Source organism: Aspergillus aculeatus (assembly GCF_001890905.1).
Source record: "Aspergillus aculeatus ATCC 16872 unplaced genomic scaffold ASPACscaffold_4, whole genome shotgun sequence".
NCBI lineage: Eukaryota > Fungi > Ascomycota > Eurotiomycetes > Eurotiales > Aspergillaceae > Aspergillus > Aspergillus aculeatus.
The window spans coordinates 15,058-30,492 of NW_017962979.1; the positions used below are offsets into that span (position 1 = coordinate 15,058).

A 15,435-nucleotide genomic window follows, 5' to 3' on the forward strand; every position below is an offset into this window, starting at 1 on the left:
GTTTGGTGGATTCTAGAAGGTGAGGCGAGCTACGGTAAGATAAAGCATCTATCTGACCGGTCTGACCGGGATTACATCCTGCGTCTGACAGATAGCGAAATCAGCCATGGCCATCCTTTCTGCACAGAGAGTCAGATCGGTCGTCAGACCTCGTGTATATCTACAACATCCCAATCAACGTTAGTTGGGAGGAGGAAATGAACACAACACCACCATTTTCACAATCTACACATAGGATAGTTAGGGTCTGCCAAAGCGTAGATCTGCTCACCACCATCGCCCGCCGCAATGTCTCTCGAACACAATTCCAATGAGTCCGTGGTGATTGTCGGCATGGGTGAGTCTCCAGATTACGGGTCTGGATAAACCCCACAGGCCACGGCTAACACTTTTGGTTCCAGCTTGTCGACTGCCCGGGGGAGTGTCCTCGCCTACCGACTTCTGGGAGATGCTGGTCAACGAACGCTCGGGTCAATGCAATGTACCAAAGACCCGATTCAATGCAGACGGGTTTTTCCATCCCGAAGGTGATCGTGCTGGGGTGATGAACACCCGCGGAGGTTATTTTCTGCAGGAGGATGTGCGCCAGTTTGAGAACTCCTTCTTTGGGATCAACAACCTGGAGGCAACATACATGGATCCACAACAGCGTAAGTTGCTAGAGGTGGTCTACGAATGCTTCGAGAGCGCCGGAGTATCGCTCCAACAGGCCGCCGGGGCCGACATTGGAGTCTACGTCGGCAACTTCACTGTGGACTTCCAAACCATGCAAGCCAGAGACCCCGAAGCTTTGCACCGGTACAGTGCCACGGGCTCAGGGACAGCAATCTTGTCTAATCGATTAAGTTATATCTTCGATCTTCGTGGTCCTAGGTATGTGCAACCTCTTCATGCCATACCAACCAACACGGGCGATCTAACGGGGATGACAGTTTCACACTCGATACAGCATGCTCATCATCCATCTATTGTCTTCACAGCGCAGTCACTGCGATCAAGGCGGGCGAATGCGAAGGCGCGGTGGTGGCAGGGGCCAACTTGATTATGGGCCCCGAGCAGCATCTCGGTACCATGAAGGGAGGGGTCTTGTCCCCAACCTCCACCTGCCATACCTTTGATGCCAGCGCTGACGGCTACGGACGTGCCGAGGGTGTCAGTGCCTTGTATATCAAACGCTTGTCCGCTGCCCTGCGAGACGGTGATCCCATCCGTGCGGTCATCCGCGGCAGTGCGGTGAATGCGTATGTTTGTTCTGTCGACATCTGGTTAGGATTATCTGCTAACGCGAGCACAGAAATGGCAAAACCTCTGGGATCACCCAGCCCAGTATTGCGGGACAGGCTGAAGTTATCCGCAAAGCCTACCGCGTGGCTGGAATTGATGCACAAGACACCGAATACGTTGAGTGCCACGGCACGGGCACTGCAGTCGGCGACCCCATGGAGGTGGAGGGTCTGAGTCGAGTTTTCGCGCGCAAAGGAAGGTCACCTTTGCTCATTGGTGCTGTAAGTCACTTCCTTTTTGACTCCTTTGCTTGATTTGTTATGTATGGCCTGACTCAAGAGGGTCCTCTAAGAATAAAACCAATGTCGGCCACAGCGAGGCAGCCAGTGGGATCACCGCCGTGATCAAGGCGATCCTTGCCTTTGAGCACAAAGCTATTCCTGCCACCATTGGCGTGGTCAACTTGAATCCGAAGTGTAAGTTCCGTCTAGCACGCGACTTGACGCCGAACAGAAGCCAGCGATTCTAACGAGCGCAGTGAAATTGGATGAGTGGAACATGAAGATTGTGACCAGGCTGACCGACTGGTCCTCGAATGTGCGCCGTGTCAGTATCAACTCTTTTGGGTATGGGGGTGCCAACGCCCACACGGTATGTTCCCCCCCTTGGTGGTGTAGGGGTCTGATCATTGAGCCTGACTGGTCATGGACAGATTCTGGAAGATCCGATTCAATACCTGTCCTCCATCAACAAACTGCCTCAGTCTCTAGGCGACAACCCACTCCCCGACACGACCTTTCTACTTCCGCTGTCTGCCTCAACTTCTGAGGCTCTGGAAGCCAGGGTAGTCGATCTGGGCCACTACATCCAGAATGCCACCGAGATAGACTTCGCCAGTCTGGCACATACTCTTGCGAACCGCCGTTCCAGGCTCTCTCGGCGAGGATACATTCTTGCCAGTCCGGCAGCAGCCAAGACCGATCTCACTGTGGGGAATTTGGTCTCAACTGCTCTCCCGGGCCGTGACCTCGTCTTTATTTTCACAGGTCAGGGTGCTCAGTGGCCCGAGATGGGTCGCCAGCTGCTGGAGAAGAGTTACGTCTACCGTAAGACCATTGAAGAGCTCGACCATGTGCTCCAGAGTCTGCCCGAGGCACCTGAGTGGTCGATCAGGGATGCGCTCCTGGAATCTGCGCCTCACAGTCGGGTGGGGGATGCGAGATATTCCCAACCGTTGTGTACTGCCGTCCAGATCGGACTCGTCAAGCTGTTGGCCTCGTGGAAAATCTACCCTCAGATGGTCGCTGGCCACTCGTCAGGCGAGATTGCGGCTGCATTTGCCGCGGGCTTGCTGAGTGAGGCCCAGGCTATCATGGTTGCCTATTATCGAGGTTATGTGGTCGGACAGCTGCAGTCTCAGGGCTCCATGATGGCGTTCGGAGGCAGTGTTGAAGATGCCCAGCAGTTGATTCAGAAGCTATCGCTGCAAGAAGAAGTAGTTGTCGCCTGTGTCAACTCGCCTGAGAGTGTAACGCTTTCGGGCAGCGTCTCCGGCATCGATTCCCTTTTACAGGCTGCCTCGCAGATGGGCAAGTTCGCTCGGAAGTTACAGACTGGTGGCAAGGCCTACCATTCGTACATGATGCAAGAAGTTGGGGAGCAATACAGTCGCCTCATTGAGGCCGCCTGGCCAGCCCTTCCGGGCAACTCTAACGACCGCGAGGTGCGATTCTTCTCCAGTGTGGGCATCGACGGCCCCAACTGGTACAGTAGCAAGACCAGCAAAACCCTGCCGCTGAGCTACTGGCGCCAGAACCTTGAAAGTCCCGTTCAGTTTACAGCGGCCATTACGCGCATCCTGGAGGAGAAGGGAAAGTCTCATCTGATCGAGATTGGACCGCACTCCGCCCTGCAGTTGCCCATCAAGCAGATCCGCACTTTCTTGGCCCAGTCAGTGGATGACGTCCCATATAGTGCGACCCTGGTCCGTGACAAAGATGCCATCTCTTGCCTGCGAGTCCTAGCGGGAGAGCTGTATCTCCGCGGACACGATCTGGACATCATGGCTGTCAATGACGCTGCACCTGCCACCGCCAGAGTTATCCCAGATCTTCCCCCGTACCACTGGAGCTATACACAGCTACTGTGGCGAGAGTCGAGACCCAGTAGCGATCTCCGTAACCGACAGCATCCGCGTCATGAATTGTTGGGATCGGAGATGGCTGCGCTGAACGGGATTGACCGGGTGTGGAAGAATACAGTGAGGCTATCCGAGGTGCCCTGGTTGGAGGACCACAAGTTGGAAAGTCAGGTTGTCTTTCCGGCCGCAGGCTACATCGCCATGGCGATCGAAGCGCTTTCTCAAATTACCGGGGCTGTCGCATCGAGTCCCTCCTTCTTATTGCGCAATGTCAACATCGCGACTGCGTTGGTCGTATACGCCGACGAACAGCAACAGGCCGATCTCTATACTACCGTCTCCCCGGCTCGCATCTCCAAGGCGGCTGCCTCCAGCAACTGGTATGAATTTAACATCTCGTCCCGCCAGGATCAAAGCACGGTGATGCATTGCACTGGCCGCATCAGGCTGGGAACAGATGTCCCTGCGCCTACGGTTACGGTCGACACCGCTGAATACGAGGAATGGACGATGGGGTCCTGGTATGCCAAGCTGGCGGAGGAAGGGCTTGCATTCGGGCCCGCCTTTCAGTCCCTGACTTCCATGAAGACGGATAAGAGGCGAGTCAACCCAGCTGCGGTGTCCAAGACCGCCATCCTGCAGCGCAAGGGTCGGTCTTCGGTCTATCCTGGCGATTATTATGCCGTTCATCCCCTCACCATTGATGCCTGTTTGCAGGCCGCGATCATGGGCGGCACAGCGGGAAATCTCGGACAGCTTCGTGCCCATCTCCCTGTATTCCTCGACCATTGCGAGATCAGCACCCCAGTCAGTGAGAGTGTGAACTCGACCGGGTTGATCCATACCGAGTCCCAGAGCACTGGTTTTGGCACGAAGACTATTGACGCCACATTGAGCGATGACTTCGGCTCCGCGGTGATCAATCTGCGGGGGGTCCGCTTGTCCCTGTACATGGGACGCCCCGAGCTTGAGCACTCCTCCTCCCTAGCTCGCCATCCCTGTTTGCGTGTCGTATGGAAACCTGATCTGTTGCGGGTGACCGCAGAGGATGAAATGCCATTCCGAGACTACATCACCCACTTCCTCCACAGCCATCCTGATTTAGCGGACAACACCAAGGTCGGCGTGGTGGCCGCCCTGCTAGATCTCGCTGCGCACAAGAACCCACGCCTACGCGTGTTGGAGCTTGGCAATGGATGCGACTGCAAGACCCGCGAGTGGCAGGATATCCTCGACCAAAAGACGGATTTTCCCCGGATTCGAGAGTGGAAGACCGCGGACGATGGGGAGGTCGAAGGGAGGTACGACGTGGTTCTACTCCCGCACGACGCCGGAAGCCGATCTATGGCCCAGGTCAACCACTTGCTGAGCCTAGTCGAGAGTAATGGCATCCTTGTGGCGCGAACAGGGTCTCTCACATCAGCTCACCTGGAAGACCGTGGGTATACGGTGTTACATCTGCAATCCGGCATCAGTCTCGTCGTTCCTTCTCAGCCACTGCGCACATCTCATAACCGGTTGGTTCTACTGCATCACCACGCTTTGAAGATTGCCGATGTTTTCAGTCAATTCTTTGGGTCTGAGAACCTGATTGCGGCCTCCCTGGATGACGTGACGGCGGAGATGATTTCGCAGTCAACGGTCATCTCTCTACTCGAGCTGGAGGCCCCGTTTCTGCCCACCATGACCTCGGAGCAGATGACCAAATTCAAGATTGTGACTGATAATGCCCATGACCTCATTTGGCTGACCGGGACTGCTACCATGACGGGCGATGCGCCAGATCTCTCTCTGTCTGGTGGTCTCTCCCGAGCTCTCATGCTGGAACAGCCCGCACTTCGCTTTGTGACCTTCGATGTAGGTCGGTTAACGGATCATGCAAGCCGTCTTCAAGTCTGCGGCAAGGTCCAGGATATTCTTCGCACCGATGATTTCGCGGAGGACAAGGAATTTGTCTGGCACAATGGCCTCGTGCATGTGAGTCGATTCGTGCCTGAAACCACACTCAACGATCTCTTCCGGAAGAGAGAATCAACCGAGATTGATACCATGGCGCTTGAAGAGGCATCCCCGGCTCGCCTAGCTATTGAGCGCGTGGGAATCACGGACTCGATCTACTTCCAGCGACTGGCGGACAGCCCCACGGTGATTCCGGCGGGCCAGGTCGAAATCGAGGTCAAGGCTGTCAGCTTGAACGCGAAAGACATCTACACTCTCTCCGGCAAGGTCGAGACTCGCAAAGGCACCGCAGCCATTGAGTTCAGTGGCATTGTTCGCAATGTGGCCTCAGATGTCTCCCATCTTGCGGCGGGCGATCGTGTCGTTGTACTCGCGCCCAACACCTTTAGTACGGTCGAACGCGTGCCGGCTTGGGCATGTCAGAAAATGCTTCCCCAGGAGAGCTTTGAAGTGATGCCCACGCTCCCGGTTATCTACGGCACCGCCCTATATGCTCTTGACGACCGCGCCCATCTGCGTGCGGGTGAGAGCATTCTGGTGCACTCCGGCGCCGGTGCCTTCGGAGCCGCTACCATTGCGATTGCCATCCAACGCGGCGCCACGGTATATGCCACCGTCAGTACTGAAGAGAAGAAGGATTACCTTGTATCCGAACTGGGGGTACCCCGGGAGAACATTTTCAACTCGCGCGATGATTCTTTCGTCGCCGGGGTGCTGAAGGCCACTGGCGGACGCGGCGTGGACGTGATTGTCAACTCCCTGACTGGGGACCTCCTTCACGCCACCTGGCAATGCTGTGCCAACTTTGGTCGTTTCGTCGAGGTAGGGAAGCGCGATATCATTGATGCTGGGAACCTCGATATGCGCATGTTCCTTCGCAATGCCACCTTTACCGCATTTGACTTGACCGAACTCTTCTATCATCAAGATGAGCACTACCGGAACATTTGGACAAAGTAAGTTTGCTTTTCTTGCTGTTTATGTTCCCCTATTACTTCCAGGTTTTTCGTTCCAGGGTTACTGACCATCAAACCCAACCATAGCAAATTTGCGGAAGCGTTGGAGCTCTATCGCTGCGGCGCTGTCAAGCCTGTTCCCATCACCACCTTCGACGTCAGCGAGATCAGCCAGGCATACCGCTTCTTTTCGACCAAGGGGCGCATCGGCAAGGTCGTGATCTCCTTACAGGATCCCTCCAGTGTGATCCGTGTGGCTCATGCTCGTCATCTTACCACCTTCGACGCGAACAAATCGTATCTGCTCGTGGGTTGCCTGGGTGGTTTGGGTCGGAGCCTCAGTCGGTGGATGTTCGAGCGCGGCGCTCGTCACTTCACATTTTTGGGTCGGTCTGGATGTGATAAGCCGGCCGCACGCGATCTCGTTGCTGGCCTGGAGGCAGCCGGGGCGACTGTTCAAGTCGTGCGCGGTGATATCATCAACGCTGAGGACGTGCAAGCTGCGGTTGAGGCGTGCATCCGACCCATCGGGGGAGTCATTCAGGCGGCGATGGGGCTGAGCGAGGCGCTCTTTTCGACCATGACCCCCAAGGCCTGGCACACGGGCATCCAGCCCAAATGGCAGGGAACCTGGAACCTCCATCATGCTCTAGAGGCCCACGGCGACGCTGCGCTAGACTTCTTCCTTCTCACCTCATCCGTGTCGGGTAGTGTCGGCACCGCCACCGAGTCCAACTATTGCTCTGCCAATGGCTTCCTGGATGCCTTCGCCCGCTACAGGCGCGGCCTCGGCAAGCCCATCGTCTCCGTTGGCCTAGGCATGATTTCCGAGGTTGGTTATTTGCATGAGAACCCAGAGATCGAGGCCCTCTTGTTGCGCAAGGGCATTCAGCCCCTCAATGAAGCCGAGCTCATCCAGGTCATCGATCTAGCCCTAGCCCACACAGCAACCACCGGGCTAACCTCGAAGGCTCCGGGTCTGGACTACGACCCCTTGGCGGCTTCCCACATTCTCACTGGCCTTGAACCGCACGGAATTCGTCAATTGCTCGACCGCGGTTTCGATGTCAACAACGGGACGATGCAGGATCCCCGCGCTGTACTTCTCTCTGCCTCCCTGGATGCCCCCTCCGCCTCGACCTCCGCCAATGCAGCCTCTATCAGCACCGTCTCAGTTTCTGCCCTCCCTTGGGCTGCTGGCATTCCTGCGGGGGTCCTCAAGACCATGGCGACCACTCCCGAGGTTGCCACTGCGGCGACTTTGAATGCCGCCATTCTCCTCCTGGTCCGCAAACGTTTTTCCAATCTGCTGCTGATGGATCTGGATAAGATCGTCTCGGAAAAACCCATCACTTCATATGGAATGGACAGCATGATCGCCTCCGAGTTCCGCTCCTGGTTCTACAGTGTTTTCAAGGTAGATATTCCGTTCCTGGAGGTACTGAATGATACCTCCTCCTTGCAGAGCTTGTCCAACGCGGTGGAGAGCAAGCTGGTGGTTTGATTGGGATGTGTCTGTGTTTCTGTTCGTCATTCTGTAAGTCCGTAGCTGTGAGAATGTCAGATAAGATATAAAGTTGCTTGAAATATCTTCACTCGTCCACCACCCTGTAGCGAGACCACTGCCGACTAGGTGTTCGTCTTCAACTAAAAAGCTCGTTAGTCCGTATCTAGTACCATGGGCTTGGGAGACCAAATGTGCGGCTGGGAGACCAACGGTCGGTCGAGACAGCTTCATCGGCCACTGACAAGCTATCCCCAGCGAGAGCATGAGCATACTTGATGAAATCGAGAGCATCACAGTTGAACATACGGAGGTGATGGACTAAAGATCTTTGATCTCATGACTTGCTTGGTTCCATGTTACATTTGTAAAGGACCTGTAATGTATACCCCATGTACCTTCACATCATCCTCAGTCAGTCTACTATGTATATGTTGGGTGACATGGAGTTACCTGGCCCGGCCCTACTTATCAGTGCCTCGAAAAATCCTAGGGCACACCTACGTATTACGGCTCATGCCCATTTTATGAACATGCCCAGTCTTAACATACTTAGCTTGGAATTGGGCAAGATCCGACTTCGACAGAATTGCCAAAATGGACCAGGAAAGCCCACATGCGCTATGAGCAAGATGAAGGTTGGAAATAAAGTGCACACTCAAGCACCAGCTTTTGGCCCTGCGTAGAAAGTGTCGCGTATGCTGTTACCACTGCTTATCAGTAGTCGTCCAGAAATTGATCCAACTCTTTTTAGGGCTTCCCAGGATGACCGCCGTAAGTTGTGGGCCAAGTGGGGTTTCTGACCATCAGCCTGTGGCCATGCATGCAAGTTGTGTCAGAAATGACCAAATAAAAGCACTCGAGCTGATCTCCATCCGCAGTAAGTGGTTTTGCTTGCTGCACACACGCCCATCATGTACACTTACAGTGTCATTGCTCTCACACTGATGAGCTATGTCCTCTGTCAAGGCATTTACAATCGCTACTTCCATCCACTCCGCGCATTTCCCGGTCCTTTCTGGGCCTCGGTGTCCGACTTCTTCAAGCTCTGGATTCTGCACACCAAGCAGGCCCACACTCTGGGTCTGGAATACCATAAAAAGTATGGGAGCATTGTACGCGCTGCCCCGAACCTCTTGGCAGTTGATGATCCGACGCTCCTACCGCTCATCTACCATCGGCGAGTGGACAAGACCGATGTCTACACCGTAGGCGTGCTCGGTGAAATTGCTCCACCTTTCCAAACCCTCAAACACGAGGAGCATGCCATCAAGCGCAAGAGGGTTGCCGCCTCGTTCACCTTAACCAACCTGAAGCACCTCGAAGGGCAGGTCGATGAGCGCATCGCGCAGTGGACTCATATCTTGACCCAGCGATTTGTGGAGACAGGCGAAGAACTGGATTTTGCCGCCTGGTCCCAGTAGGTTTCATGCCTATCACATCCCGATCAATTACTCATCTCTCTCTCTGTGTGTAACAGATGGTTTGCGTATGACATGATTTGCCAACTCTCCTTTGGCGAGCCGATCGGATTCGTTAGCCAGGGGCGCGACGTGGAGAACTTGATCGCGAACTTCCATCAGATGGCCCCGTTTGCCGCGGTTGTGGGAGCATTGCCCTGGCTCGCACGCCCATTTCTGGAGAACCCCATCACAAGAAAGTTTTTCATGCCCAAGCCGGGTGATGGGTCGGGGACTGGGAAAATCATGGCCGTACGTAGAGCACACCTTTGATGGAACCATCATGAAGGCTCACCCATCCGGTGTCTCTAGTTTCGTGATCGGCTGCTGGCAGATCGACTGAATAACCCTCAGGCTCACAAGCAAGGGGACTTCCTGGACAATATTCTGAGCGCAACCAACCCGGACGGGACCCCAATCACGCTCGAGGAGGTCAAGACTGAGTGTTTCGTGCTCATGGTCGCAGCCTCAGACACCACCGCCGCTTTCTTCTGTGGCTTTGTGCGTTATGTCCTTGAGACGCCTGGCGTATACGAGCGACTGGTGGCGGAGATCGACGAGTACGACCAGCGCGGCGACCTCACCTCCCCGGTGCCACGATACGACGAGATCAAAGATATGCCCTACTTCACAGCCTGCTACAAGGAGACCATGCGCTATCAGCCGTCGACCCCAATGATCATTCCGCGCTACGTGTCTCCCGGGGGTCTCACGCTGCACAATCAGCATATCCCCGCCGGGACGGAGATTGGAGCCAACCCGTATGTGGTGCACCGGAATCGCCGCGTCTTTGGGGAGGATGCTGATGTCTTCCGTCCGGACCGCTGGCTGGTGGCCGATCCGGACCATATCGCCCTGATGGACAAGTGTATTCTGACCTGGGGATACGGGACGCGCATCTGCCTGGGAAAGAACATCGCCCTACTGGAGACGTATAAGTTGCTTGTTCAGGTATTTGCATCTCCTTGTGTTTCTTTCGCCTCGTAGTGGGGTTCTCGTCCGACTTTTTCAGCTTAACAGGACTAATCATGGCTCCCTCCTTGGCAATCTAGTTCTTCCGCCTGTTCAGGCCCAAGATCAATAATGGGGCACGACCCATCTGGGAGCAGGAAAACCTGGCTTTGTTGGTTCATCACAATTTCTGGATCAAGATTGCGAGCAGAAAGCATTAGCTTTAGTAGATGATGACACTATTTCCCAGTGAGGGGTTGCGCGAGTCAATGCCTAAGGCAGTCGCTGGTGGGTAATTGAGGGCTGTCCTGGGCATTCACCGCCTGCCATTCCAGGCTCTTCCGATCGGTCTGCCGGATTCCGCAAACGGACATCCGCCCCTCTCCCTTCTCCGCTGTGTTGTGTGACCAACATCCATGATCTGCGTTGTCATTGAAAGTACAGGATGGCTTCTGAAGCCGCAGTGACTCTTTCCTAACAATATCAGTATATTTTTTCGTACTCAGAATAGCTTTCCTCCCGCTTATAAGCTTTCCTTAACGCTTGCCAATTTTTGTGTCATCCTAGCATTTTATGACCATGGGACCGTCCCGAAATATATGCTGGACCGTGCATATAACAATCCCTAATCTTTTGCTGTGCAGTCCTGCATATCTCCGTCAGTCCCAGGTCCTAGCATCCTTAGAACAGAAATGACCTGAATATAGACCAGCCAATTCTCATGTAAACTGACTCCCCACGTGGTTGCTTGCCGCCTGCTAATCTAGGTAGGGTGAGGTAGATACTGCCTGCCAGATTCACGCTTCCGGTAGGCGGTCTTGTTGGCCTTGGGGAGGTGTTACATTGCAAAGCCCGCAGTCACGTGGTGTCTTCAGAGCAAGGAAGAGGTCTTCAATGCTGAACGAGTAAGCGGCATGTGAGTCGAATGGTCTGACTGTCAGACAGACTGTCTCCGTGTAAATGTCAAATGGAACGGCACCTTCGGTTCCATCTCGGTTCCACCTCGATTCCATCGGGGAACTGCTTAAATCCGAGCCAGCCAATCATCGTCGGGAACGGCACCGTCGGTTTGGGACTCGGCCTCCACCGACTCATGCAGGAGACCAGGAGATAACCTAGTACCGTGGACACCACGGAGTGGCATACTACCATACCGTGGACTCGTTATCCATGACCTATCCCATGCACATGTCACCAGAAGACCCGAGACCGACTCTTTGTTTGCACCGGGCTGGGGTGGGCAGAGGAGCTATATAATGGGTGAACTGCACACACCTACCTGCTGTTCCTCTGTCACGGTACCGTTCACGTCTTGAACATACTTCTCCCCCCCTTAAGATTCCATCCTCAGTCGGTTCACCATGGTGTTCTACAATACTTATCCTGGCTTCCTGTATCGCCAGTTCCTAGTCTGCCCCTCCAAGGCTCCGTCTTCTACCTCCCTTCGCGGCAAAGCGGGCATTGTCACCGGCTCCAACACTGGGCTGGGCTATCAGGCTTCGGCGCAGTTGCTGGGCCTGGGGCTATCGCATCTGATCCTAGCGGTCCGCAGCAGTTCCAAGGGCGAAGCGGCCCGGAAATCCCTCCTCGCATCGCTGCCGGCTTCGGCCAAAGCTCCCGTGGTCGAGGTGTGGGAACTGGATCTCGGTAGCTATGCCAGTGTGCTCTCCTTTGTCGAGCGCCTCAAACAGTCCGGGCTGCACGTCGACTTTGCCCTTCTGAACGCGGGAGTGGCCAACTTCCACTTCACGGTCAACCAGGCCACCTCCCACGAGACGAGTATTCAGGTCAATTGGCTCAGTACTGCGCTGTTGACCTTGCTTCTGCTTCCGGTCCTCGATGGCCAGGCCGCCCAGAATCTGAATCGCCCTCGTCCGGTCATCTCAATTGTGGGCAGCGAAACCGCCGCCTGGGCCAAATTCAAGGAGGCCCAGATCGCACAGAGTCAGCGACGGCCTCTGATCCAGGTTCTCGATGATCCCAAGCACTTCAACATGGGCGATCGCTACTATACCTCGAAGCTGCTCTACCAGCTCTTCTTTCTGGAGCTGTTCCAGCATCGATCCCCCGGCAAACGCTCCACGGGGGCCATTCTCAACCTGGTGAACCCCGGCTTTTGCTATGGTTCGGAACTCCATCGCACGGCGGAAGGCGCCTTCGGCAAAGTTCTGGGGGGGATGAAGAGGGTGATCGGTCGATCGGTGTCAATGGGAGCCCGTACTCTGGTTCACTCTGCGGTGCTGGCTGGAGAGCCCTCCAATGGCCGGTACATGAGTGACAACAAGCCTGCTCCTTTTGCGGGCTACGGGGATAGTGACGCCGGGAGAATCACTCAGGATCAGGTCTGGGATGAGACGATCTCCGAGCTGAAGCAAGTTGTGGATGTGAATGAGCTATTGTCGCATATGTGATTCGATTATCTGTGAATTTCCTGCTCCTGCTTGCCCGTGCTTGGTTGATTTTTTTTTCTTCTTTCTTGTTTTGTTTTATTTCCTCTACCTGAGTGTCTGCTGCCGATAATGCCAGGTGAAAGCTGCTTGATGTTAGTGTTGTAGTATGGAGTGATTTGAGGATGAACAAGTATAGTACTGTGGTAAAGTTGAAGAACTTCACTGGGAGAACCAGTCGGGGGGCTGACTCATCCTCATCCCCGTATTTAACGAACCCAGATTACCGTACATTACCGTAGATTCCCGTGGTTAACGTATGCTCTCTCCTCTCCTCTCCCCTCCTCTCCTCTTTCCCATGGATCTCGCTCAAACCTCCCCCTCAACTCCAACCCCATTCTTTAGCTGTCAACTTTTCCACTGCGGTCCTCATTGTCAATCACCCCCATGATGGGCGCAAAAGTCGAGTCCCCAGAAGCGCCGACCACTCCTTCTCAACTCCTGAATTATTTGCCCACCTACCGGGTGCTGGTCTGTTTAAGATGCCGCTACGCCATTCAGCCCGGGGCCATTGCGCGTCATCTCAAGGAGATCCATTATCTTCCTCGTGCAACGCGGCGGACCTTTGTCGCCTGGGCTTCGGAGTTCGAGTTGGCCCAGCCGCAGGATGTAGTCTTGCCAGATGAAAGCCAGTTTCCGGTCCCCTTCCTTTCCATCCAGGAAGGGCTTGCGTGCCGCTTTGAGCGCTGTGGCTATCTTTGCGCCACCAGCAAACGCATGAAGCAACACTGGCGATGCACCCACCAAATTCCCACCTCGGATGAGAGCACACTCTCGACCCCAGTCCCCTTACAGACCTTTTTCCGGGGAAATGCCCTCAGATACTTCACCAATCCGTCCTTGTTAGTGGTCTCCTCAGCTTCTCCCTCGGAATATAGCGTCGACGAGGTCAGCCATGATGGTCGATCGAGTACGGTCGGTTTCCAACCATTCCATTCCTTTCATCTTCAGTCTTGTCCATGGACGCTGATTTCCACTTTCTTCGCCTGTAGACCGGTACTACTCCGGCGACCAGTACAACATACCTGGAAAGTCGGCTCCTACCATTGGACCAGTGTTCCTCGGTGCTCGTAACCAACCAAGGTCTTCTCGACCATTATCGCCATTCGACCTACAAATCCCTCTCAAATAGCCCCGAGACCGACCGAGCATTTGGCGAGGTCGTTCTGGGCCTGACCTCCCGATTTGACTTCTTGAGGCAGGGGGTCATGGCGTGTGCGGCCTTGCACCTGGCCTCCATCGACCCGGCTAATCGCACGTATTATGTCTTCCAATCCCTCCGGCACCAAGACCAAGCCATTCCCGCCTTTCGTCAGGCCATCCTGCACGTCGATCGCGACAACTGCGAGGCAGTCCTGGCCTTTGCGTTTTTCCTCGTCATCTGTTCCCTCAACTCCGACACCGAAGACCCGCGCCTGTTCCTGAGCGACGACCCCGACCAACATCTGCACTGGATCAACATCCTCCGCAATGGCTGCTCCATGCTCTGCCCGTTTTGGGACGAGCTCACCGCGGGGCCCCTCGCGCCCTTCGCCGCCCTGTGGGAGGATGACCTCGGCGTTGGCGGTCCGCCCGCCGATACTCCCGAAGACCCGCTGCTGGGGGCCTTGCTCGCCATGGTGGTCGCGGAGAACCCTGCCCGCGAGCTTGCGGAGGAGCACGACGCCTACCGGGCCGCCGCGGACCAGCTTGCCGCCGCCGGGGCTTTTCTCCAGCGCCGGGGCCCCGCCGCCTCCGTCTGGGATGCGCTTAACGCGTGGCCGATGCGCGTGGCTCCCGCCTACCTGACGCTACTGAAGCAGGATCGCCCCGGCGCACTCCTGCTCTTGGCATACTACGCGATTCTGCTGCGCCCCACTCGCGGCGAATGGTTCCTCGCGGGGCGGGTGGAGAGGCTCATCGACGAAATTGCCCGTCGCTTGGAAGGCACGTCCTGCTCCGCCCAATTATGGGAGTTGTTTCTGGCGATCCGGAGGGAATACTTCCCGGAGGAAGCGCTGAGGTGCCAGTAGGATGACCCACGGTAGTGACGATATAACGAACTATGAACTGTAAGGTAATATTCCACCATGCATCTCCCACCATGTAGATGGTCGGGGACGGGGTTCCGCGACTTCCATCGTGTCCACTATAGCTGACGTGATATTTGTAAGCTGATAAGCTCTTGGGAAGGACAGTCAGAGTACAAGGTATGAGTTGGTGCACGAGACGCACGCGGCACCTGCGGCATATAGAGCACCTCGCCAATCAGATGCAAGGTGAGAATGCCAGTCCAACAGCCCCAAAATGTGCCTACTGGGTAGAATCCGAGTCCTTAGTGCTGACAGTTCTGAGGAATTTTTCCGTCCGAGCTTTCTGCAGGCCATCAGTGCTTAGTCGATGTCAGCACGTGCGGGGTATTGCAGGTTCATCTCCAATCAAATGACTTGCTGGTGAAGAATGAACCAGTAGCTCCTTCTGCAGTATAAAGGCTTCCCGTTGGGATTGGGTGACCCAGCTTGAAGGAATTGAGGATTGCATGAGACATCCTGAGCTCTATGCTGGTCCTTTTCGGCTCGTCCGACCATAATGCCCCTTCTTGCTGTCTCGCTATCTCGCTCAGTCAATCACGATCTGACTCAACCGCACCTAATGGAATTCGTCGAGTGAAGATTTCAGGTGATTTTTCGATACTGTGGTAGGTCCGGTCTAGATCTAAGGCCGCCAACGACGCGGACGCGGACCATTTGGCAAACGCCGAGGAGCATGGCCAGCATTGTCACTGGGTGCTATGACTACTGGTGAGGCTCATCAG

General features: G+C 55.3%; 4 protein-coding genes across 4 annotated transcripts; all 4 read left to right on the forward strand.

Moving 5' to 3' along the window:
* Positions 1-288: 288 nt before the first annotated feature.
* On the forward strand, positions 289-7,783 carry ASPACDRAFT_50671 (type I polyketide synthase; the record flags this gene model as incomplete). Its single annotated transcript, XM_020202375.1, has 8 exons — positions 289-337; positions 402-873; positions 933-1,241; positions 1,295-1,505; positions 1,577-1,700; positions 1,763-1,875; positions 1,937-6,279; positions 6,367-7,783. 8 exons carry the CDS (start codon positions 289-291, stop codon positions 7,781-7,783), a joined length of 7,038 nt encoding a protein of 2,345 aa, XP_020058173.1.
* A 524-nt stretch (positions 7,784-8,307) lies between these two features.
* Positions 8,308-10,417, forward strand: ASPACDRAFT_1896968 (cytochrome P450). Its single transcript, XM_020198713.1, has 3 exons — positions 8,308-9,203; positions 9,264-9,495; positions 9,556-10,417. Exons 1-3 carry the CDS (start codon positions 8,698-8,700, stop codon positions 10,228-10,230), a joined length of 1,413 nt encoding a protein of 470 aa, XP_020058174.1. The 5' UTR covers positions 8,308-8,697; the 3' UTR covers positions 10,231-10,417.
* Positions 10,418-11,555: 1,138 nt separating this feature from the next.
* On the forward strand, positions 11,556-12,605 carry ASPACDRAFT_58255 (uncharacterized protein; the record flags this gene model as incomplete). Its single annotated transcript, XM_020203327.1, has 1 exon — positions 11,556-12,605. One exon carries the CDS (start codon positions 11,556-11,558, stop codon positions 12,603-12,605), a length of 1,050 nt encoding a protein of 349 aa, XP_020058175.1.
* Positions 12,606-12,905: 300 nt separating this feature from the next.
* ASPACDRAFT_114361 (uncharacterized protein) lies at positions 12,906-14,847 on the forward strand. Its single transcript, XM_020195792.1, has 3 exons — positions 12,906-13,556; positions 13,634-14,697; positions 14,803-14,847. Exons 1-2 carry the CDS (start codon positions 13,032-13,034, stop codon positions 14,651-14,653), a joined length of 1,545 nt encoding a protein of 514 aa, XP_020058176.1. The 5' UTR covers positions 12,906-13,031; the 3' UTR covers positions 14,654-14,697; positions 14,803-14,847.
* The last annotated feature ends 588 nt before the right edge of the window (positions 14,848-15,435 follow it).

Bases quoted from the DNA above. Each gene is read 5' to 3' on its own strand.
- ASPACDRAFT_1896968 (XM_020198713.1), top strand. From the start codon at position 8,698: ATGTACACTTACAGTGTCATTGCTCTCACACTGATGAGCTATGTCCTC. The intron at 9,204-9,263 runs GTAGGTTTCATG...TGTGTGTAACAG, and splicing joins GATTTTGCCGCCTGGTCCCA to ATGGTTTGCGTATGACATGA. The intron at 9,496-9,555 runs GTACGTAGAGCA...CGGTGTCTCTAG, and splicing joins GGACTGGGAAAATCATGGCC to TTTCGTGATCGGCTGCTGGC.
- ASPACDRAFT_114361 (XM_020195792.1), top strand. From the start codon at position 13,032: ATGGGCGCAAAAGTCGAGTCCCCAGAAGCGCCGACCACTCCTTCTCAA. The intron at 13,557-13,633 runs GTCGGTTTCCAA...CTTCGCCTGTAG, and splicing joins ATGATGGTCGATCGAGTACG to ACCGGTACTACTCCGGCGAC.